This window comes from Erpetoichthys calabaricus, chromosome 18 (genome assembly GCF_900747795.2).
Source record: "Erpetoichthys calabaricus chromosome 18, fErpCal1.3, whole genome shotgun sequence".
NCBI lineage: Eukaryota > Metazoa > Chordata > Cladistia > Polypteriformes > Polypteridae > Erpetoichthys > Erpetoichthys calabaricus.
The window spans coordinates 65,004,992-65,031,029 of NC_041411.2; the positions used below are offsets into that span (position 1 = coordinate 65,004,992).

The 26,038-nt window shown below is 42.4% G+C and overlaps 1 protein-coding gene across 1 annotated transcript in view; it reads left to right on the plus strand.

The window, feature by feature from the left end:
* The window catches only part of cpne9 (copine family member IX), a 737,722-nt gene that overhangs the window by 45,887 nt on the left and 665,797 nt on the right, over positions 1–26,038 (plus strand). The window contains exon 2 of the mRNA XM_028824197.2: positions 17,847–17,887. Within this exon, the coding sequence (XP_028680030.1) occupies positions 17,847–17,887 (41 nt within the window). The remainder of the gene's footprint in view (positions 1–17,846; positions 17,888–26,038) is intronic.

Consider the following 26,038-nt stretch of genomic DNA (forward strand, 5'->3'; position numbering starts at 1 on the left):
TGATGATGACATACCCCTGGGTTATAGGGCACACAAGAGCCCACGAGCCCCCCTACAGCGACGCCTGGTGGCCCCCAAGGTATCCAGCAGGGCTGTGTGTAGAAACTACATAGTCCATGAGGCCCTGCTGGAATTCAGGGCACGTCTACGCTGTTGGGAGAGCTCCTCCTGGCGGCCTGGGGGTGAGGGCCGGAATGGGAAACCGGCAATCCACCACAAGATATAACTTGAACCTGAAAAATACCAAACTTATCTTTTCATAAAATGAGATAACTTGTTCCAAGTAACAGACAGTTGACTCCAACAGAGGTGCAAAAAGAAGCAATTCATATTTTGTTACAGATGTGGCAGAGCAGCAGATGACTAGCCAGGTGTCACCTAAGAAGAATATAAGAAGTTTGCCAAATGAGAGGAGGCTATTCAGTCCATCAGTCTTGTTTCTTTAGCTAATCTGATGTCTTAATATCTAATACAGATACTTTTTTAGGTGTGTTTGCATTTAAAGTGCAAACTCTTTAGGCAGAACTCAAGGCACTAATATCGGGAACTGCTCACCTCTTGCCTTATACCATCCCTACATTGAGGTTGGCAGCTATGTGCTGTGGGGTGCTGGTCAGACTTGTCAAAATTGATGGAAGAATGAATAAGACCAAACGCCTGAAGGAAACCTGATCCAGAGCGTATGAAACCTCAGACTGGGGTGATGGCTCACCTTTTAGCATGGCAATAACCTGAAGCACACAGTCAAGACAATGCTGGAGTGGCTTTGGGACAAAGCCTCTTACTGTCCTTGAGTGGCCAAGACTTACACACCATAATACATCTGTGGAGGACCTGAAGATGGCAGTTTACAGACGCTTCCCATCCAGTATAACGGGTGCTTGAAAGGATCTGCCAGGAAGACTGGCATAAACTACCAAAATCCAGGCGTGCAAAATTTGCCCAAGAAGACTCAAAACTGTAATTGCTGCCACAGGGGCTTCTTCAAAGTACTAAATTAAGGGTCTGAATACTTATATAAATGGGTACATTTTTAATGCATTTGCAAACCTTTCTGAAAACATGTTTCCACTTTGTCATTATAGGTTATTGAGTGTAGATGGATAGGCAAAAGTGGCAAACTTATATATTTAAAATTAAATCTGCATCACAATAAAGTGTGGAGATGTTGAAGGAGTCAGAATTCAAACATGAGCATTTGGTTTGACCAGTGGCTCTAAATTTGCTCTATGTGAGTAAGTATATCCTGTAATAGACTGGCCTTGTCTTGTAACTTGATGCTTGCAGGATGGGCTCCAGCTTACTGGAACCCTGTGTTGGAGTAAATGGGCTAAGGAAACACATGAGTTAAGAAGATGAAAGAACAGCTGGATCCTGTAAATTAAAAAATCTGGTCAACCTGCTGAACCATAGGGGCTGGTAGGGAAATTAGAGATGTGGTAGAAAAGCTAAACTAACAGGGGAGGAAACACAAGCCTCACTTTTAACTATCCGCTATCACACGTGTGCTTGGAAGGCAGGCTAAGGGCCGTAAACAAGGAAGGGGATTGACGAAAGTACATTAACTTGTCTTCTTCCTCTTCCTCTGATCCCCTGAACAGAAACCTGCCTAAAACTACACCAAGTTCCTGCACTCCCTCCTAGCCACACCTCCTATTGACCTCACTTCCGCCTTGAGCACCCACGGATCTGCCCCTTCCTCCCCCATGACTATAAAAGCCTAGTAGTACCTTCTCTTCCTTTTTAGTCCCTGTTTGCACACTGAACCAGACAGTTCTCTGGTGCTATTATTTTGTTTACCTGGTCGTGAGTATAATATATACATTTTATATATATATATATATATATATATATATATATAGTATAGTTTACTGTCAAATAATGCAAAGAGTATGCAACACATGTTTCGCCCTTATTTGGGCTCATCAGGCATACACACTCACTGCACCCCTCTCGGGGATCGAACCTTGTGAGTCAGACTATGAATGCTATGAACGTAATTACCCCGATGTCCAGGCTGTCAAATAAAAGAACCACACGCCGTGGCACAACGTAAATAGGCTTTGCCTCTGACTCTGAGGTTCGATTCCCCAAGAGGGGTGCAGTGAGTGTGTATGCCTGATGAGCCCAAATAAGAGCGAAACACGTGTTGCATACTCTTTGCATTATTTGACAGTAAACTATGTAACATTCTATGATCTGCTCCTCGCAACTGAGAGGGCACCGTGGTGGATGTTTGCCGACTTGCAGACCAGCCACAAGCGTTACCTGGTAGGTAACCACCCATATAATCAGATTATGATTCAGAGTACGAATGCTATGAATATATATATGATATTTGTGGACGCTAGAGGCACGGTTGCCCCATGAAACCCACCAGACAGACGTCCAAAACACACTTATAAAAAGTACCAAGAAGAATTTAATAATTTTCTTCCAATAAAGTGCACAAAGCACTGCACACTCCACAATTCTCCAATAATAATCAATAATCACAATACAATAAACAATCCTCCACCAGCAGCTTAGTCACTCAACCTCCCAACTCCGGCTCCCTTGCTGCAGTCCTTTAAATAGTCCATGACCCGGAAGTGTTTCTCCCGGGTTCAACGCCACATCATCCTTTCTCAAGTAACCCAGAAGTACTGCGGTCTTCCGTCCTCGTGACTCCAAAGTACTTCCGGGTTGTCGTAACCATAGGAGTCCCCAGGTTCTTTGTGAGCTCCCCCTGGCGGCACCCACAGCACCCAACAGGGCTGAGGAAACGGACTCCATGTCCCATGGTGCCCTGAAGGAATCCGTGGAACCATTTCCGCCCAGGGGAGCTGCCATCTAGTGTCCCGGGGGAGGCAGTGTCCTAAAAAGCCTGCTCTTCCTCTTTCTTTCTGTTCAGGGCCAGTGTTTTGCCATAGTAAATTTGTTTTTGGAATGTCAATTAAATAAAAAGTGTTTTGTTTCTTTGTTTACATGACAATGTAAATGTGTCACGTTACCATGCTCAGCATATTAATTACGTCACAGCTTGTGCCAATATAAACAAGTCATCTATTGGCTTACACGTTATCCCTCATTTGGTTAAAACTATCATGCTTCAGTTTCTAGTGTAGTTAGCATATATACAGTAACAAGTAGGCTGTCATGATTAGAACTGAAATTCGAGGTCTTTTCCTGTTATGGAAGCCATTTCTATGTATGGCAGTGGTCAAGGCTTTGGACTTCAAACCCGAGGTTTCGGGTTCAAATCCCACCACTGAGCCTGTGTGATCCTGAGCAAGTCACTTCACCTGCCTAGGCTCCAATTAGAAAAACAAAAAAAATGTAACCAATTGCATCTCAGTTGTTGTAAGTCAATTTGGATAAAGTCGTTGGCCAATAAATAAATGTGAATTGTCAGGGTTGTGTTTCTAGGGGTGTGGCCTCCTGGGTCGTGAATTTGAATTAATCAGCAGATGCGATAAAAGGTCAATCTTTGCACTGAGCCTTCTAACCCTTTTTGGATTCTCTTTGTGATTAATTTTCATGTCCTGCCTGGTTTTCGACTTCATGCTTGATTCTTATTTTCTTTCGTTTTGCCTCTTTTTGCGTTTTCTTTTTTGTTTAACTCAAGAAACTAGTTAAGTGTTTTCCTGCTGAGTCAGGGCATAGGCCCCTTTCGGTTTTGAACTCCTTCTTTGTCTTTGACACAGATTCTTGCTTTGTCCTTGTGTCTTGATTGCCTCATCATCTGCCTCCATGGCTCAGACCTGGCTTCCTCTTTTGACTACGCTGCCAACTCCTATTTTTGCGCTCAGAAATATCCTTCAATAAAGCAAAACTGAAAAAACTAAAACACCACACAAAGCACTCATGGGCTTCTTGATGCTGACAGTCACAAAGTTACGACCCTTTCACCACTCCAGTTGGATCAAAGAGAGAGAAAGCTGGAAGAGCACAAAGCTGTCTGTTTAAAATGCAATATTAAAGTTCACATCAGCTCACACCATCAGTGCTCATGATGGTTAAAGCAGGAAGAGGTCTCTCACTGCTTATCAAACTCACCATACTGTGTTCTCACAGTCCAACGTCTAAACCATTAGGCCACACTGTTCAGGTTCAGTTCGGTTTACATCTGCTTACACATTCAGATAGAGTCTGAAAGAAAATAACTTTAATTTCCTTAATGCATAGCATATAGGGGCTTCATTTATACCCTCCAACACTTTAACACAGTGTCTGCATTTAAACTGGCAGGGGTCTACAATTTTTGATGACTGCATTTTTATTGAAGGTCTGACAAGAAAAGATTCAGGGTCTACAGAAATAAAAATTCAATAATCAGGCCCAAACTGTCAACCTAGTAAAAGTAAACAGAATCGACCAAAATAAGAACTGGAGCTGCACTGTGTGGAAGAATTTGAATTAGTTATATATTAAAGAAAGAAATCTTGTCCTCAAACTAGGACCTCTTTGATTCCAGAACCAGGCAGGAGGAGACTTGTCCATTGCGTCTTTAATTTCTCCTCAGTGAATGCTGAAGAGGGAGCATTTATCACAGTAGTCTGTTGCAAAATGATCAAAGAAATAAGGGCAGAGGTCTATTTGATAAACAACTGAATTTGCATAACAGTGCTGATTAATGCATACATTTACCTTTGATTGGTTTGTTGGCTTACTAAGCCAAATAAAAGTCTACAGTAATCCCTCGCTACTTCGCGGTTCACTTTTCGCGGATTCACGACTTCGCAGATTTTATATGTAAGCATATCTAAATATATAACGCGGATTTTTCGCTGCTTCGCGGGTTTCTGCGGACAATGCGTCTTTTTACTTCTGGTACTTGCTATCTCAGTTGGTTTGCCCAGTTGATTTCATACAAGAGATGCTATTGGCGGATGACTGAGAAGCTACCCAATCAGAGCACGCAGTTAAGTTCCTGTGTGCTGCTGATTGGCTCAGCGACGGAGTGTTGCATTAACCAGGAAGTCTCATCTCACTCATTCAGCATTAACGTGCTACTGATTCAGGGGCCGTGTCCAAGCACCAACAGAAGATGCAAATAATTGCAGAAAAGGTAAACGTTTTGGATATGTTGAAGGAAGGGAACAGCTACACCGCTGCAGGACACCATTACAGCATCAATGAGTCCACGATTCTTTTTATTTAAAAAGGAGGACAAGCATATAAGATCTACGGCCGCAGTGTCCTTTAACCAGGGCGCAAAACGAGTTGCAAGTGGACGTGATAAGGCAGTAGTCTGGATGGAATCTGCTTTAGGAATCTTTGCAACAAGGTCGACGACGTCATGACCGGCTACAAGCTGCTACATGTACTTCGCTATACAGTAAGTGTAAACTTATCTACCGATTTCATATTGCTTAGCAGTTGTCCCTGTTTTTAATAGAGTAAAGGGTGGGTTGTAAACAATACAGGGAGGGTTTTAAAACGTCCAAATACACGTTAAATAATTAAATAAATATGGTGTCCCTACTTCACGGAAATTCAGTTATCGCGGTCGGCCTTGGAACCTATCTCCCGCGATAAGTGAGGGATTACTGTATTCTACACTCTTGTTCCTCTCATACCTGTTAGCTTCAGCTATTACCCTTGAAATCTCTGTGTAAGTGACGACTGTCCAGTCTTGTTGTTTACAGGACATCTGCTGATCTTTTAATTATCTCCTGGTATATTTTGTGTATTACACCAACCATTCTGCTAATCCATTCTTGTCTTTAATTTACTTAACCATTTCAGTAGTTCTCTCCATGACATTTCCAAAATAGATGCTTATATACTTCAACGGGCACTGCTAACCAAAATACTTAACTATTGTTATCTCCAGATTATTCTCTCACAACTGACATCCATCTTATAGTATGAATAATTAAATAGTTATGAATAAATGAATTAAAAGTTAAATAGCTATGAAAACAGTGGAAAATATATAGGCCATTGATGTTTCGACACACCAAGGAGAGGAACGTGACCCAAACCGTGAGCTCTCTGGACAAGAACATTAAGGAGGAGGTTAGTGGTGAGGATCACAGCACCTCCGTACCTGGATTAGCTGCACCATAAACTGTCATTTAGAATTTTGGGTCCAGAAGACCTATCAGTTCTCTCCACTGACAGTTTGAGCAAAGCAAGATTGAATACAGAAGCTTTTCAGAGGGGAAAAGAAACAGGATGAGCTGATTTCCCATGAGAGGATAGATCCAACTTGGCAGCAGTCGTAACCAGAGATAATAACCTCTGTTAGGGTAGAGAAAGAGATTTGAGAAGAGCTGTCCCACAGAAGGTAGATTTGAGGATGAAAAGGGATGTTGATAGAAAGGGCAGCCGAGAGAAAACTGGAAATAGAAGAATAAAATGCCAGTGGACATTCCCAGAACACATGTAAAAATGTGCCAGGGACATTTGCCTGACAGAAATGGCAGTTTGAATCCAAAGCTGGACAAATGACAAATAGCTGGTATGGGGTGAGATAAAGGCAATGAACAAAGTTAAACTGGAAATTTGGAAGGTTGGTGTTACTAGATGATGGGGTTAATTTGCATTGATATTTACTTAGAAAACTTTTTTTCCTAGAGGAATTTATAAATCAGAAGTGTATTATATTCAATACAAAAATGTGAATTACAGGTTAATCTAAAAGCATTAAACAAATAAAAAGGTGACAGCTAAAGTTATATTATGACAATGATGACCAAAAATCAGGTAACAAGAGACCTCAACACATTAACAGGACATAAAGTTTAAATAAAATCTAAAGAAGGGGCGTCTTTTGCCAATTTTAAAATCTGGAGATGCATAATAACATCACTGAATGAGGTGCAGCGACCAACACTTTAGGTGCCTCCAGCAGGGGCAGCAGTAGACATCCAGGCGAAGCTGTGCCTACACACTGTCTCAGATGTATGGTGACATTATGGTGAGAAGAAAGTCAGAGCCAAGTCTAAGATACTTACACCTTTCAAAGCAGGCAGGCCCTTCAGTGGCATCTGGTGCTCCTGTGCTAATTGGTCTTCTCTGGAGCTACTCTAATACCATTGAGATCTGCTGGCTTTTGGACAAGAAATTCCCTTCTGAAGGCAGTGAGGTGCAGGCATGTTGTAGAGAAAGGACTTGATAGAGTGGACTGAACTGAAGTGTCTGATCCTCTTGTCATTTAAGATGACGATGTCTGAATTCTTAAAAGTCTGTCACTTCTTTAGTGAGCTTCTGCCCAATGTGACCCAAATGTCACAGAAGAAATAAGACATGCCTGGTAAGTAGAACAGAACAAGTCAGGTCTGTCCTGACAAAGCTGAATGTGTAGCGTTACTTAATCATTCATTCAGGCATCCTTTAAACTTTCTCTGCTTTTGAGCGTCATAATGGAGACTTTAGCGGCTCACCAGACTCCACCATGCAAACTGAGATCTTGAAGAAGATCTCTATACCCTTGTGAGTTAAACACTTAGCACTGCAGTGAATGTAAGGGAAGGGAGAAAGGCAATACACACCCACAAACCTCGTTTTATCAGAAAGGTCTGCAAATTTATTAAAATGAACCAAAATCACTCAGTTTTGAAAGGATATCATTGTTGTTGTGTTTTGTGAAGTTTGTTTTGAACATATTTTGCCAAATAACTTGGGAGTTTTGTCTGTGTGATTGTTTCTGGGGTTTGGAGGTGTGAGACACAATCCAATGGCCACATTTTATATATATAGTGCATCTGGAAAGTATTCACAGCACATCACTTTTTCCACATTTTGTTATGTTACAGCCTTATTCCAAAATGGATTAAATTCATTTTTTTCCTCAGAATTCTACACACAACACCCCATAATGACAACGTGAAAAAAGTTTACTTGAGGTTTTTGCAAATTTATTAAAAATAAAAAAAAATTGAGAAAGCACATGTACATACAGTAAGTATTCACAGCCTTTGCCATGAACCTCAAAATTGAGCTCGGGTGCATCCTGTTTCCCCTGATCATTTTTGAGATGTTTCTGCAGCTTAATTGGAGTCCACCTGTGGTAAATTCAGTTGACTGGACATGATTTGGAAAGGCACACACCTGTCCATATAAGGTCCCACAGTTGACAGTTCATGTCAGAGCACAAACCAAGCATGAAGTCGAAGGAATTGTCTGTAGACCTCTGAGACAGGATTGTCCGGAGGCACAAATCTGGGGAAGGTTACAGAAAAATTTCTGCTGCTTTGAAGGTCCCAATGAGCACAGTGGCCTCCATCATCCATAAGTGGAAGAAGTTCGAAACCACCAGGACTCTTCCTAGAGCTGGCCGGCCATCTAAACTGAGAGATCGGGGGAGAAAGGCCTTAGTCAGGGAGGTGACCAAGAACCTGATGGTCACTCTGTCAGAGCTCCAGGGGTCCTCTGTGGAGAGAGAAGAACCTTCCAGAAAGACAACCATCTCTGCAGCAATCCACCAATCAGGCCTGTATGGTAGAGTGGCCAGACGGAAGCCACTCCTTAGTAAAAGGCACGTGGCAGCCCGCCTGGAGTTTGCCAAAATGCACCTGACGGACTCTCAGACCATGAGAAAGAAAATTCTCTGGTTCCATTACTGTCCGGGCGCCCCCTTGCAGTGGCCACGTCCTCCCATAGGGATGAGCTTCCCAGCTCTGTTCCAGTGGCCCCCAAGCAGACCAGGGCAGCTGCCCTCTCATGGCCCGGGGAAGGTACTGTCCCTCCAGGCGTCCCGGCTGGGTGGGGTCCCCAGCCGCCTGGCACATGTCAATCCATTGTACTTATTATTAAGATTTATTTAGCAGGTGGCTTTACCCAAGGTGACTCTCATGACCAGGAGACATGACAATTTCACATACGTTGTTTTACCATCAGAGCACAGGCCACTTAACTGACGTGCCCAGGGTCATACAGTGTGTCAGAGGTGGGACTGAACTGACAATCGTGGGGTTTAAAATGCCACTCACTAAGCGACCTTCATCTCATACCGTGCCTTTATTGGTATATATTGTTTTCAAGCAGTTTAATGAATGAATCAATATATTAATAGTTTATTAGTGATGTCCTAAGTCACCTTAATGGACACTTGATCAGCTCTTCTGGCATCAATTTAGCAATCATTTAATGTTTATAAAGGGCCTTCCTTAGTGAGAACTGGCTGTAAGCGCATCAGTGGATTCTACTAAAGCTTGCTTGTCATCAGTTAGATGATCACTTGATCAATAAATCAATCAAGGTTTATTTTGTGTAGGCCATCATCAGGCACTTTAATAAATACTACAGCAGGTTGCTTGGCATCAACTGGACAATCAATCAATCAATCAATCAATCATCCTAATTTATATAGTATCATTCTTTGTTAATTCTCTGCAACATCACATGGACATCGGGGGCAGTGCCTCTGGATTGGCAAACCGGGGTGGTGGTTCCCCTTTTTAAGAAGGGTGACCGGAGGATATGCTCCAACTATAGGGGGATCACACTCCTCAGCCTCCCCGGTAAGATCTATTCAGGGGTGCTGGAGAAGAGAGTTCGGTCTATGGTCGAATCTCGGATTTAAGAGGAACAATGTGGATTCCGTCCCGGCCGTGGAACACTGGACCAGCTCTACACCCTGGCCAGGATCCTGGAGGGGGCATGGGAGTTTGCCCAACCAGTCCACATGTGTTTTGTGGATTTGGAGAAGGCATTCGACCGTGTCCCTCGAAGCATCCTGTGGGGTGTGCTCCAAGAGTACGGGGTACAAGGCTCGTTGTTACGAGCCATTCAGTCCCTGTACAGGAGGAGCAAGAGCTTGGTCCGCATTGCCGGTAATAAGTCGAACTCATTTCCTGTTGAGGTTGGACTCCGCCAGGGCTGGCCCTTTGTCACCGATTCTGTTCATAAGTTATATGGACAGAATTTCTAGGCACAGCCAAGGAGCAGAGGGGGTCTTGTTCGGCGACCTCAGAATCTCGTCTCTGCTATTTGCGGATGACGTGGTTCTCTTGACTTCATCGGACAGTGATCTCCAGCACTCACTGGAGCGGTTTGCAGCCGAGTGTGAAGTGGCGGGGATGAGAATAAGCACCTCTAAATCCGAGGCCATGGTTCTCAGCCGGAAAAGGGTGGAATGCTCTCTCCGGGTTGGGAACACAGTACTGCCTCAAGTGGAGGAGTTCAAGTATCTCGGGTCTTGTTCACGAGTGAGGGAAGAATGGAGCGGGAGGTTGACAGACAGATCGGTGCAGCATCCGTAGTAATACGGGCTCTGCAACGGTCCGTCGTGGTGAAGAGAGAGCTGAGCCAAAAGGCGAGGCTCTCAATTTACCAGTCGATCTACGTTCCTACCCTCACCTATGGCCACGAGCTTTGGGTAGTGACCGAAAGAGCAAGATCGTGGATACAAGCGGCCGAAATGAGTTTTCTCCGCAGGGTGGCTGGACTTTCCCATAGAGATAGGGTGAGGAGTTCAGTTATCCAGGAGAGACTCGGAGTAGAGTCGCTGCTCCTCCGCATTGAGAGGAGCCAGTTGAGGTGGTTCGGGCATCTGGTTAGGATGCCCCCTGGACGCCTCTCTGGGTGGGGTGTTCCGTGCATGCCCCACTGGGAGAAGGCCACGGGGTAGACCCAGGACACGCTGGAGGGATTATATCTCCCAGCTGGCCCTGGAATGCCTTGGGGTCCTCCCAGAGGAGCTGGAGGAGGTGGCTGGGGAGAGGGAGGTCTGGGCTTCCCTGCTTAGGCTGCTGCCCCCGCGACCCGACCTCGGATAAGCGGTGGATAATGGATGGATGGATGGCATTCTTTGTTAAAGACTGTCCACAAAATATACTGCAACAGCTCACTTGGTTATCAGTTAGCCCATGAATGAACGTGTCAGTCAATTTGTATTTTGTGAAGCACTTTAATGTATAACACTGTAGTACCCTTAGCATTTGGCAGAGGGTACAGATGGCATGAATTTAGCTTGACATCCAAATCAATCAATCCTTCAAGCTTTATTTCATACAGAGCCTTTCTTAAATCCATATTTAATGTTTACCACAACATTGGACATCAGTTAACTATTCATTATTTTATATATTTATGACTACTGCTTTCAAACAATTCAGTGTATACTACTGCAGTTTGTTTGGCAGTCAGTAATAAATCAATGGATGAATGAAACAATCATGAGGTCTCCCTTGAATCACTGTAATGGATATCACTTTGGCTTGCTTGGTATCAGTTAGCCAATGAATGAATGAATCTTTTTCATACATTTTGTTACCGTCAGAGCATGATGTGCCCCTTGGTAACATAGTATATGAGAGATGGGACTGAACTGACAATCGTGGGGTTTAAAATGCCACTCACCAAGCGTCCTTCATCTCACACCGTGCCTTTATTTGTAAATCTTGTAAATATAAAGCCTTAATTGGTGAACGCTATCTTAAAGCACTTCAGTCAATGTTTCCTTCCTACAGCAACTTTTTCTGCCTTCCAGCATCATAATAGCAGCTCTCCAGACTCCAACCAGCCCAAAAAACAGCTAAACCTCAGCCATTAAAGGTCACACCCAGCTTCTCTCACCTGAGCGTGTTTTGGCAGGGCAGACATCCATCTGCGGAGACTTTAAAAGGTAAGGCCAACATAACTGCAAAATGTCATCTGAAGAAGCCAAGGCTGACGCAAGGCAGCCTGACAGCGCACATCATGCACAAAGGCGGAAAGAGACATTGAAGCATGAAGACATTTGCTGTTGAAGATAAATGGCTATGAAAGATAAAAGGGAACAGGCTCTTTTGTTCGCATTTCTAAAAATCGTTGAAAAGAAACAAAAAAAAAGGGGGGACAGATAAAATGCAAGGAAAAGAAAAGGAAAAAGTACCTGAATTGAGGGCTCCGTAGGTGACCTTCATCTGAGTGGTGGAATTCAAGTATAATGGCCACACACTTCCAGACTTTAAAATTCAGGATTAAGGTAGAGGCTCGGGCTCCAGTTACTTACTTAAAGTGGTGACTTTGACAAAAATGGATGCTGATTTGTCTCCATTTGATAGCAGGTATGCATTAAGGGAGATAAAAGTCGAAATGAGATAAGATGGAGATAAGTGCATAGCAGATGGAACATGCTTACATGGAAGATTACTGTCTCATTTAAATGTTTGAAATGTCCGAGTGCAGACAAACTAAAAGCACAGTCGAGCTCTTTGAATTGGCATTGATTTGTAATATTTTGACATGGCACTGTGGAGACCGGCAGGTGAGTGAGATGCAATGAGCAAAAGTCCTGAACTTATATTACTTTGGTACTCCTGGACTAATGTTTCAGCCTGAGGCCTTCATCTAGTTCATTAATCTTTATAATATATAGCGTCTTTAAGGGTAAGTACCTTAGAAGCAAATAATAAATTAGAAAAATGTGGATGGCCTGCTAGTAGTTTGGGACCGACCAGGACTGAGGGGGTAATAAGAGAGGCACGAGAGAGGCAGATGTTCAAAACAAAAGGTAATTTTATTATTCCACGATAGAGTAGGGGCGGCACGTTGGCGCAGTGGGTAGCACTGCTGCCTTGCAGTTGGGAGAAGCTGGGTTCGCTTCCTGGGTAGCAGGCCAAGAACATCTGCCCATATTTTCCTGTCCCCAGCTAGAGATTGCAACTCTTGATAGAGAATTCCCAGGCATTCCCAAGCCAGCCAGCATGTCCTGTGTCTGCCAAACATTTTACATTCAGTGAGACTGTCATGGAAAAAACTTTCCTTTATCATCAAAGAAGGCACTCATGGACCCCAACTGATGAGAATGCAGAACATTTGTTTATTTTCATAGAGTTATGCACAAGCATCTCAGTTCAAGGAGTGAACAAACAATTAAATAATCCAACTGCTTTTATCCTTTTATCCTTCACCTCATCTAATACATCACATCATCTGACTCTTTATATGCAGAACTTTATTACCTCCTCCAATCGACTAATGTCACAGTCATTTCTGACGCATGTCGATTCTCCCATTGTTCTGAACACCGCTTCATTAAGAGGGGTGTTTAATGGATCGTCCTATTGATCTTACAGTAGTACCACTTCATAGGAGGGGTGTAATGGCTTTCCCATCAGTTTATCCCCACTTTCTGGAGGGGTGTTTGTTACTCATCTACCTCATTCTAACCTTGGAAATTTACATTGGTAGTTTCTCTAAGACGAGGCAGGGACTTCATGCGCTTAAGCTAGTTAACCTTTGATCTTCATTCAGTCATTTTCCTTTTGTTTAATATTTCATTTTGTTATGTTATTTATATAATATGTATATACAGTATATATATACACAGTATAATATGCATAGGTCTGACCACAATCTGATATTTGGGTGGTTACCTGCTAGGTAACATGTGTGGTTGGTCGGACAGCTGGAAGACATCCACCACGTCCTCTCAGTTGCAAGAAGCAGATCATAGACATGTTATATAGTACCTGCCTATATATATATAACTAGCAAAATAAAAAAAATCGGTGACAAAGGGCTTCGCAGCGGCAAAGTACTGCTTTAAAATTTTAAATAATAAACTGAGGGAAAATATACAAATAATTATTTGTTAAGCATCTCTTTGTATACCACGTTGTCAGTTCGCCCCTCTGGTTGTAATATGACCAAACTGTGCGCTGAGCTTACTCTTGAGCATGCAACGTATAGTTGGCCATGTGAAAAGCAAATCAAGAACAGCAAGACCGCGCCAGCTGCGGAGCTCAGCTCGGAGCGAAATGAAGTGAATGAAATGAGGTGAATGGGAGGGGAGATGATTACGTGACTCCAACACCCGCCTTAACTCTCCATCCCTCCACAAACACACAAAGACAGTCTCTCGGATCCCAACTCTCCTTTCGCACACCACATCTACTAAACACTAAGAAACACTAAGTAGAAACACTAAAGGAAAAAATACTATTCAGTAAGTAGCGCGTCTACTAAACAGTAAATCAGTAAAGGAGAAAGGACTTTAAACACTAAGGGAAAAGAACGGCAAGACCGCGCCAGCTGCGGAGCTCAGCTCGGAGCGAAATGAAGTGAATGAAATGAGGTGAATTGGAGGGGAGATGATCACGTGACTCCAACACCCGCCTTAACTCTCCATCCCTCCACAAACACACAAACACAGTCTCTCGGATCCCAACTCTCCTTTAAATATATAGATTGTAAAAGATTATATATTAACTAAAAATTCCATAGGACATGCCCAGAGAAGCTGTAGGAGGAGCCGCCAAGGGGGGCATCCTTACAACATGCCCAAACCACCTCAGCTGGCTCCTCTTGATCTGGGGTAGTAGCGACTCTACTCTGAGGCCGTCCCAAGGCATCAACCTTCTCACCATACCACGAAGTGTCATCTCAGCGGCTAGGCTAAGAATCCTCATGTTCTGCCTCTTGTACTAACAGAACTGCAGAGCTCATAAATGAAGACAGGAAGTAGACTGAGCGGCAAACTGAGAGTTTTGGCTCAAGACACATCACCTTCTTCACCACCGACTGATACAGTGCCTGCAGAACAGCTGCCATCACTCCAATCCATTTGTTGATCTCAAATTCCCTTCTTCTATATGATATGAGTCTCCATCTCACATAATCAAGCTCTACTAGTCTGCATTTACTGTTCCATCCTGTGGATCTTCTGCTGGTCCTAAGGTGTTATTGTTATGGCCATACAGAGTGCCTGAGGATTATTGCTGAACTGTACAAACTAAATGTTGTAAAAAGTAAAAAAAAATTCACAAGTCAAAAGCCAAGAGACAGAATTATAATAAGCAACCAAAACCAGAGGGCAAAATGAGAGGTGAAGTCAAAAAAGGACTGAAGTTAAATCTCTAGTTAGAGTTGCAGCTAACAGTAAAGAAGCTGAGACTTTACATTCACAAATTGATAACTTGAAAACGCAATCAGTGTCCTATTTATATGTAATACATGGTGTTGTCAAAGGTCTTGTGATCAAAACTTGGGCATCTTGTCAACAAGAAAACTCAATATGGTACTCAAAATGAAAAATAAATGTTGGAAATGTGAGTGTAAGTCAATAATTATATGCACTTTTGTGATAATTGTGTTTGGGTTGCAAAGTTACAACTTTTCCCACAAACCTGGTGTGTCTGAGGTCACAGTGCTGAAGTTTCAACCTTGATCAGTCAGTTTCCATTGTTGTTTCCTAGGAGTAAACCTGGCTGTTCTGATCTCCATTTACCCCAAAGGAGAGCAGTGAGTTGTGATCCGTTTTTAATGGGCGGAAAGTGTACCAAAGTGGGAGAAAGGGATCCATGGAGGTGTGGTTTTTTAAAATGAAATCAGTGTGATCAGGCTTGCAGGGGCATAGGTGCATGTGGAAGAATGGATGAGGGGCTCTGGGGTATTGATGAGGAAATTGAAAAGCCCGCATTCACGTGCAGATATGTGCAGTTGAGCCGATTTTTTCTTTAGTGCTTTAGGATCCATAATTGCGCCATCTGCGCCCCTATCAGTTTTAAAAGATCCTGAGAAGGATAGTGGGGAGGCTCGAAAAAGAAACCAAAAGCTGAGTTGGGAAGGGAAGTTCAAGCCGCCATGGTGAGGAGGAGACAGGCAGTTGAAGGCCCAGCAGAAGAGTGAACAGACAGTGCTCCAGGAGTGGATCGTTCCCTTTTGAGCTCAAGGGAAGAATGGGGGACAATCGAGTGGCCTCTTGGGGATCATGTAGATGCCAAGGGAAGCGTGTGGAAGATGGGAGTTCAGCTCCAAGGGTCCTGGCAGATGGCGAAGGAGGCAGTTTGGTTGTGACCAGATAATGGGACCGAAGCTGCTGGCTATGAGCAAAAGTATGAGCAAAGGAGACAAAGGAAGTAAAGAAAACCCGATATCTGCATGGTTTTAAACTGGGATTAACTTATTACTTGTTGGTTTCTATCCTCCACAAGCACTTGATTTTATTGGATTATTTAGTGATTTACTTATTTGAAGAATAAATGCACTTTGTTTTGTACACTTTGAATTGAAAATAAAAGCACCTGCACATTTGCACCTTACCCTTGCTTGTTTGTGACCTCATTGCCCAGCTCATCCTTGGTCATGACTATCGATGGTCACAGGTTCAAAGAGATGATGCCTGCTGCAGCCAACCTGGGCCATCACAGGGTAGAGTATTTCTTCAAGAACACAATAAAAGTGTGATATTAATATATATCCTGATTGTGAAAAAAACTGAAAAACTACTAAACTTACCCTTTCCATATCTTGTTCAGAATCACACCCGAGAATGATTGGTGGGGTTTGAACTGATAGCCTTATGCTTTAAGGTCCAAAGCTTAGCTACTACAGCTTACTGCTCTTCTTCTCACTCACAGTTTACAAGGCCAGCACAGCTTTTGTGTTAAGTGATTGGTTAGTACTTTGAGGACACTACTAGCTGACCCTCAAAAGATGATCCAACTGCTTACTAGATAGGAAAATGCAGAAGAAATTACACACAGGGCATTTGAGGCCATAGTGTCGAGCGAATGCTAGCTGAAAGTTGTGTGATGTTCCTTTGAATTTGTAATTGTAATTTTTAGATGCGCTCGGATCGCTTCTGTTGTGTAATTACCTTAGACAGCAGTTTAGGGCATTGAAATTTTGGAGAAAGGTTTTGATAACGACTTAATCTCAGAAAGGAAATGAAAGGTTGAAAAGTCCTGAGGGGGTAATGTGATCACAGGATTTTGATATTTTAAAACTTTTAGCACCTTCGTAGCACATTAACTCTTTGAGGGCTGAATATTTTTTCCAATAAACATACTGTAGTTTTCTGAGACGCAATGGCGTCACACAGAAATCAACATAAAACATCTGTTGCTGCATGCTGCATGCTGCATTGCCAAGAATGTGCGGCAGGCAAGCTGCCAGGCTGTGTTCATGTGATTGCACGGGGCGGCAGCAGAGGTCACGGTCACAGTGCATTGCAATCTGGTTTCTACCCCTTGTCATTGTTTAGTGGCAGTCCTCCCAGGTGAACAGTGCCATAGGCTGTGTCAGCTACATGAACCTGTGCAGCACCACGATTAGCTGGGGACCAATCCGCTGAAGCCGCAAAACCTCATATTCGTTTTCGATCGCTTGTATCAAAATCAGTGTACGACAAATCTTAGTCCAATTCAGAGAGAACAGGCAACACATCCTCCACGTAAAGTATTTGGCTTTACGCTTTCGCTTTAATCTCTCTCCAGATGGCAGTGCCATTTTTGCCATTGTCTGCGCCTTGCTACTCACGGGAGTGCAGGAAATCTCGGTCAAAACCAATGAAGCTAACTTTCCTTCTACCAGTGAGAGTCTAACTAAAACGCAACGGTTGGCTTTGTCACAGTTTACAGCTGATTGCCGATTATCGTCAGCTCCTCCTATTGACAAAAGTCGACATCAGCCCTGAAAGAGTTAAGGTTGATAACATCTGATACCACTTATTAAACCCAGGATTGTGGGTGCCAGTTCCAGATGGGCACTAGTTCAAGGTGAGTAGTGTTTACTAATGTACATGAAAATAGTTCTCTGGTAATCTGGCTTGACAGATCTTTGTGATATTTGAAAATGAAAATATGACCACTACTGTAGTTACACTTCCACTTACTGTATGTGAGAGCTACTTTCAGGAACTGCATTTATCTAACCCTCTGTCTGTCTGAGATACATCTGATTTTGAAATCGGTGCTTTGTAGTGCCATCACCTCTCAGTCCCCGGTTACACAATAGCTGTGCCAGGAGACCTAATCTTCTCACAGGCTTTGAGAACATTTAAACTCAAGCTTTTTATCATTGGTGATATTGTCCTGTCTCTTTACCCTGCTGCTTTTTTGTCAACAATTAATTTATGCCCATCTTTTTAAACTGCAAAGTCTGATTTATAAAGCAGCGTATTGATTACCTTTCACTCTTTTCTGTAGGAGCCTACTGGATATGGACACATTCTCCAAATCTGATCCTGGTAAGTTACCCAAGTTACTCTTTTCTATAAATATATATATTCAGATGTCTCACAATTTCATAACTGTGGATGTGAATGTTGGTCTCATCACTGCCTGCCTATACAGAGTTACGATTTTACTCACTACATCTACAAGGGTTTTTCTCCTGATGCACGCTGAGTTAATTGGTGACTCTAAAATGAACGTCTGCGCGGCTGTGTCCTGCATTGGTGTGTTGTGCCATTCAGGACTTCTGCCCAGTAAGGCCCAGTTAATCTTCTAGTGAGGCCAGTTGTGTCAGCTAACTTTCGGTGAGCGCTCTTCCTTATGCTTATGTTTACTTTGCTGTGTCATTGGGACCTCTTTCTGAAGAAACAAAGAAATTAAGCAGAAATTTGATGTTATGGTGCTCAGATAGAAATGAAAGACTACAGTGATGTGTTTATTTAAATTGAAGGGTGGAACCAAAGCCATTTTCCAGGCATAATCAAAATGTTTACAGTGCAATATACTGTTGATAGTGTGCTGCTTGATTAATTATTTCCTTTACTAGTCATTTAGCCCGTTACAATAATGGTTGCTAGAACAGTAGTGCATAAACATTAGTAGGAACAGTCTGTATTAAATGGCAAGGGACTTTGACCTCATTCTTTTTGTTGGTCGTATTTTTCTTTCTTTCAGCCTTTCTTTTGTTGATGTTTACTTGCTGAGCTGACCGTTCTTCGTGGGCTGCCGCCGTGTATTGTGTGTCTTTAATTTTCTGTGACAGTAATACTGTCTCGTACGGCTCTATTCAATAAGGGCGCGCACAAAAAGGCGAGCTTCAAAAGGGCGACCTCAATTGAGCGCGGCAAATAAAGGTATTCATAGATAATTTAGTTCAAATGGCTCTGGAATATGTGAAGAGCAACAAAGGTGCAGATCTTTATTTACGCGCACCTTTATTCGCTGTGTCCAATTGAGGTCGCCCTTTTGAGGCTCGCCTTTTTGTGCGCGCCCTTATTGAAGGATGCCTGTGCTCGCCCTTATTGAAGGATACTGTCTTGTACGTCCGCTGGCTTGTACGTCCGTAATATACCTTTAATTTTCTCTGTCGGTAATACAGGCGTGCGCGTCGGTAATATGCCTTTAATCTCCTCTGACAGTAACACTGGCTTGTATGTGGCTGTAATATGCATCACTGTATTCTGTACCTTTAATTTCCTCTCGCAGTAATACTGGTTTGTATTTCCGTAAAACACCTCTAACTTTCTCTGACAGTAATATCGCGCATCGCACCGTGCCCCGCGCATGCGCACTTCATCAGAAGACACCCACACACGGACACCTGGACGCACATAGGGATTTTATATATATATAGATACCTACAACTGCATTACCCTGTGTGGGTAAATATTCTACAATTACAGTCCCTTTCCTAAACCTCATATCTCAAGTCAGTCATGTGAGATCTGCATCTTTTGACAGAGTACTTCAAGTCTAAGTTAATATTGTGCCTGTTAAACCCATCACAATATTTTAGGTTACAATACAGACCATACAAGATGGCAAGGCGGTTCAATGGTTAGTTACCACAACTTTCTCCGAGCTCCAGACTCCTGACTTGTAAGTTTAGTTTTTTTTCAAACTGCTCCTTGGCTTTTACAAATTATCTGAGTATGGCTTTCAGTTCACATAAGAGGAGAATAATCCATATAGGGTGGAGTCCCTCTGGGTCTGTCCTTAGGCCGTTACTTTTTCTGATTTATATTAATAACATGGATTTCAGTATAGTTAGTAAACTTGTGAAATTTGCAGATGATGCCAAAATTGGAGGAATGACAGACATTGAGGAGGCAGCGAAAATTATTCAAAAAGATTAGGACCAGCTTCAGACCTGGGTGAACACTTGGAAAATCAAGTTCAACATAGAAAAGTGTAAAGTGCTACACATGGGCAAAAGGAACGTCAATTATAAATACAAGGTGGGAAGCAGTGTCCTACAGGGAGCAACCTCTGAAAAGGATTTAGGGGTTTATGTTGAGGCAACATTTTCATCGACTAATCAATGAGGAGAAGCAATTAAAAAGGCCAGTAAAGTTTTAGGTTATACGGTAAAAGCTGTTGAATATAAATCAAGGGATGTTATGCTTAGAATGTATAATGTACCAGTGAGACCACATCCAGAGTCCTGTGTGCAGTTCAAGTCAGTGTGCTACAAGAAAGACATAGCAGCACTTGAAGCCGTGCAGAGGAGAGCAACCAGGTGCACTCCATGACTTAAGGAGATGTCCTACCCTGACTGACTCAGGGAATTAAACCGGGTTAGTCTTGAGCAGAGGAGACTGAGTGGGGGGCCTAATCCAGGCATTTACAATCCTCAAAGGTATTGATAAAGTAAAGTTGAAGGGTGAATCACATACTCAAGGACATCACTGGAAATTGAGGGGCACTGCAAGTGGCACTGAAGCCAGGAAGCACTTATTTATGCCAAGATTTGTGGGACTCTGGAACAAATTGCCAAGCCATATAGTTGAAGCAGAAACCTTGACAACCTTTAAGAAGGATCTGGATGAAATATTGGGACAGCTTATCTATTAGCTAAACAAATGGACTTGGACTGAATGGTGTCCTCTCGTAAGTCAAAATTCTGATGTTTTTATGTTTGGGGTTTTTGAGGCCAAGAAATCTACTGGTTATATACATTTTTTGGCTTAAGTTTTTAGCACCGTTAAAAAGTCCACATTTCCCCACGACACCATCTTATTTCTCTTATAGACACCTCTCTGTTGAAGACAGGTCGCTAGGACGTTACACCCTGTTGTGTGATGCAGTTCCCAGAGGTAGTGTGTCACAACGTCATTGGCATGACATTTTAAAAGGTGGCATCACGTGCACCTAATCATCCAAGATTGGATTCATGAACAAAAAAAAGTTTGTGTCATTTCACATTATTTGTTATGAGTTTACTGGCTATGACAACTTCTTGTATCCTCCAGTTTTGATTTACAGTTAGGTCCATAAATATTTGGACAGAGACAACTTTTTTCTAATTTTGGTTCTGTACATTACCATAATGAATTTTAAATGAAACAACTCAGATGCAGTTGAAGTGCAGACTTTCAGCTTTAATTCAGTGGGGTGAACAAAATGATTGCATAAAAATGTGAGGCAACTAAAGCATTTTTTAACACAATTCCTTCATCTCAGGGGCTCAAAAGTAATTGGACAAATTTAATAACTTGAAATAAAATGTTCATTTCTAATACTTGGTTGAAAACCCTTTGCTGGCAATGACAGCCTGAAGTCTTGAACTCATGGACATCACCAGATGCTGGGTTTCCTCCTTTTTAATGCTCTGCCAGGCCTTTACTGCAGCAGCTTTCAGTTGCTGTTTGTTTGTGGGCCTTTCTGTCTGAAGTTTAGTCTTCAACAAGTGAAATGCCTGCTCAATTGGGTTAAGATCAGGTGACTGACTTGGCCATTCAAGAATTTTCCACTTCTTTGCTTTAATAAACTCCTGGGTTGCTTTGGCTGTATGTTTTGGGTCATTATCCATCTGTATCATGAAACGCCGCCCAATCAATTTGACTGCATTTAGCTGGATTTGAGAAGACAGTATGTCTCTGAACACCTCAGAATTCATTCGGCTGCTTCTGTCCTGTGTCACATCATCAATAAACACTAGTGTCCCAGTGCCACTGGCAGCCATGCATGCCCAAGCCATCACACTGCCTCCACCGTGTTTTACAGATGATGTGGTATGCTTTGGATAATGAGATGTTCCACGCCTTCTCCATACTTTTTTCTTGCCATCATTCTGGTAGAGGTTAATCTTGGTTTCATCTGTCCAAAGAATGTTTTTCCAGAACTGTGCTGGCTTTTTTAGATGTTCTTTAGCAAAGTCCAATCTAGCCTTTCTATTCTTGAGGCTTATGAGTGGCTTGCACCTTGCAGTGCACCCTCTGTATTTACTTTCATGCAGTCTTCTGTTTATGGTAGACTTAGATATCGATACGCCTACCCCCTGGAGAGTGTTGTTCACTTGGTTGGCTGTTGTGAAGGGGTTTCTCTTCACCATGGAAATGATTCTGCCATCATCCACCACTGTTGTCTTCCATGGATGTCCAGGTCTTTTTGCGTTGCTGAGTTCACCAGTGCTTGCTTTCTTTCTCAGGATGTACCAAACTGTAGATTTTGCCACTCATAATATTGTAGTAATTTCTTGGATGGGTTTTTTTCTGTTTTGCAGCTTAAGGATGGCTTCTTTCACCTGCATGGAGAGCTCCTTTGACCACATGTTGTCTGTTCACAGCAAAATCTTCCACATGCAAGCACCACACCTCAAATCAACTCCAGGCCTTTTATCTGCTTAATTGATAATGACATAACAACAGACTTGCCCACACCTGCCCATGAAATAGCCTTTGAGTCAATTGTCCGATTACTTTTGAGCCCCTGAAATGAAGGGATTGTGTTCACAAAATGCTTTAGTTGCCTCACATTTTTATGCAATCGTTTTGTTCACCCCACTGAATTAAAGCTGAAAGTCTGCGCTTCAACTGCATCTGAGTTGTTTCATTTAAAATTCATTGTGGTAATGTACAGAACCAAAATTAGAAAAAAGTTGTCTCTGTCCAAATATTTATGGACCTAACTGTATGTTTCTTGGTTCTGCTTATGAGTTATGAGACCCTTTCTCGTCTACAACTTACCACTCCATTCTTTGACTACGATTCTGGATACACATCCCAAGCTTTGTTATTTCATTGTCTTCTCAGTTACGACCTCTGCATGAACTCCATATCATCTTCTGATTCCATTCACTCTCAAACACTACATACATTCCCAAACATTTTTTTTTTTCTCTCTGGATACTCTGGTTTCCCTTTGATATCCATACGATGTGCCTATTATGTTGTTTGGTGACTCTAATTTGGCCAAGGGCAGGTGTCTGCATGAGAGTGTGTACTTTAATGGACTGGGGCCTTAGCTGGCTCAGTTTTCAACTTGTTTGTATGATGCTAGGATGGACACAGGTTCCCCACATCCCCTGCACAGGATTAAAAAAACACTAGAAAATGGATGGAAATGTGATGAACAGAACATAAATTAGAAAACCCCATAATGGTGTCCTGATATTTATCTGGTGTATCCTGAAGAGTGCAAACCTTTCTGAGGTTGCCGGCTTGCCAACACATAAAATCAGGGCAGAGCATTAAAATGTGGTGTTGTGTGACAGACTTGCACTACTCCTGCTTTCAAACTATGTATTATATAATTATTCTTTATATTTAAGAGATTAGAGTCCAAAAGGAGCAGATCGTCATTCATGGTCCTAAGATAGATAAACTTTCGAGCCTGGCTGAGCCATTTTATTCTGTACTCTTGGTGCTGACAAGCAGTGTACATCAAATACCTCCATAGCACAGTGATGTGACAGCTGGTACTGAGCCGAAATACGTGATGGTGTAGACTTTCAAAGAATAATCTTTGAGCTCAGCTAGCATCTTAACAGAACATGAGGAATCAGCATGTTCCAGTGCAGTAACAGAGTATATCATGTGAGCTGCATGTAAAGTGTTAAGTTAATATATTAAGCAATTAGTAATCATTTCATATCCACCGAATGACCAGCTTGTCCCAGTTGTCTTTCTTACCGACAAAATGCGTAATTCGTTAAAATCTTAAAAAACAGTATATTACATTGTCTCAATCCGGAATCAAATAACATAACATGGCCGTCTTAATCCTGCTTAATCCAAGGGGCGGAGCTTTTCTTGGCAGCACTGGATGCCAGTCTACAAGCAACAGGTGTTGAAATCAAAGGCACCCTTTTCCCTTACATTTCTGCTATTGTTTTAGACCAGCAGCTCCAATTAGGAGATTCACCTCTTTATGCTTTAATTCATCTTTTTTTTCCTAGTGATTAAAATTTAAAAAATAGCTTCTAAATAAAATATGTACAAGAAAGGCTCAGAAACAGTTGGAAAAAAAAGACAATTTCCTCTTGGAATTAACAGAGCATATCAATTAAAAAAAAAGATAGGTAACAAAGTGGTCTGAAACTGCTTAACATTAATGAAGCCCAGAAATGTCTGCCCATTAATTAATTGTTGAACTATGGCCAGTTGGCAACAGAGGAGAGGAAAACAAAAACTTTAGTGAGTAGCATCACTGAAGAAAATCAACCTCTTTCCATGGTCAGTTATAACAGTTGTGATAGATAGGGGGCGCTATCGCTCCCTTGAACCCTCCGATCAAATGCCAGACACCAGATAAAATCCAAATATAGCATTTATTTGAACTATACAATGCACAAAGCACCCTCCTCTCCACAATACTCATATAATACACAATAATCAATAATCAAACAATCCTCCACTCTCTCAGATGCGTTGCCACCCTTCCACCCAGCTCAGCTCAACGTCTGTGATCTCCCTTAGTCCTTTTATAGTCCTTGACCGTGTTTCTGTCCCTCAGTCCATGTGACTTTCTATCACTTCTGGGTCAGGTAAAAACTTCTCCTTTTCTTCATCCCGGAAGTACGTCATTCCTTCTGTCGCTGTGACTAAGATGTACTTCCGGGTTATAGGGAACATACACGTCCTTGTGCCTCCCTGCAGCGACTCCTGGTGGCCCCCATGGTAGCCAGCAGGGCTTTGCATAAAAACTCCATTGTCCATAATTCCCTGCTGACATTTGGGGCACCTCCATGCTGCAAGGAGGGTACCATCTAGCAGCCTGGGGGTATTGGCCGGGATGAATGACCAGCCATATCTCACACAGTCAAAGTCTAAGGGTGTACTCACACGTGGCATATTTGTTTTCTGTACTGTGTCCAAGCACGATTGTCCCCTTTCCCTACTCCCCCGCTGACCTTCACACACACTGCCCTTAACGTTATGGGCCAGACACGCTTTCGTCATGACCATGTGACTTCGCGTAAAGCCAAAACAAGATCCGAACGCGGTGTGACAACCTGCAAGTCAAAATGGTTTTACTTATTTTGTGGTTGTTTTGGAAGGCGTGTAGCGCAGGATAACACTCTACCCTCTTACAGATTTATTGAGTGTGCAGCGCAGTGCTTTTCTGTTAATCATGCTGCACGTCCAAGAAGATTTTTATGGTGACAATCGAAATTAAGGGAGGAATTTTCCATTTTTCTTGCCAAGTATAATTCACGTTCATGTGTAAGGTGAGAATAAAAATCTGTTTTTAACTCAAATGGTATTGAATGAAATGAGAATTTCACTATCTGACTTGTCACATAATTGACGTCATGTCTCTCTTCTGTGCTCACACTGTTCACGAATCATAATGAACTGTGCTCAGGCTCACCTCTTCCAAGTGGGCCAGGGCACAGTATGGTTGGCCCGGCATGGAGCGCTCACACTACTCAAACAAACTAGACTTTGCAGGGTTATATGTGGACAAACATGCTCTGGCGCAGAACGGATTGCCAGTGTGAGTATACCCTAAGACACAGTCAAAATCCTGGAGACCTCAACCAACTGCCTCACCCACCCCGTCCTGGTCATTCTACAGTAGAGTCTGTGCTGGACTGTCCAATCAAATAACAGAATTTATACATCTGTTGATGACAAGATTGCCAGTATCTCAGATGACTTTTCCATGGGCAGGAGAACAGCTTGGACATACAGCAGTAACACCAAGTGCCACAAGAAAATACCAAGAAGAAAAGCAGTAAAGGGAAGGGTTAGTAACAGTTTATAATTATTATAATAACTAACAGAGATACAGCATGCAAAACTCTAATCGTGATAAGCTAGATTAGTGAGTCTTCAGCCTTGAAAGATGAGACTGAAGAGGCATTTCATTTAGAAGTAGACAGATCGATCTACAGCTTTGGGACCCTGCAACTAAAAGCTCAACCTACCACTGTCATTTTATTAGTTCACAGATTTTTTAGCAGGCCATCATCTTAATGCATGCTCTGGTTTGTAAGTAATGATACATTCAGATAATTAATAAATCTTCCTTAAATAAAGATTATTTGTTGCCTTGTTCTTTCCAAGCCAGGGGGTTATGGTTATCCCCTCTCTTGTGGGACATTTTTGATATATTTTGGGACATTTCTATGTACCATGAACTGATAAGCCAGCTTTTAACCACATTGGGACGAGCCAGGCTGAAACCTACAAATACTTTTCTGTTGTGGCCAGTGAAGC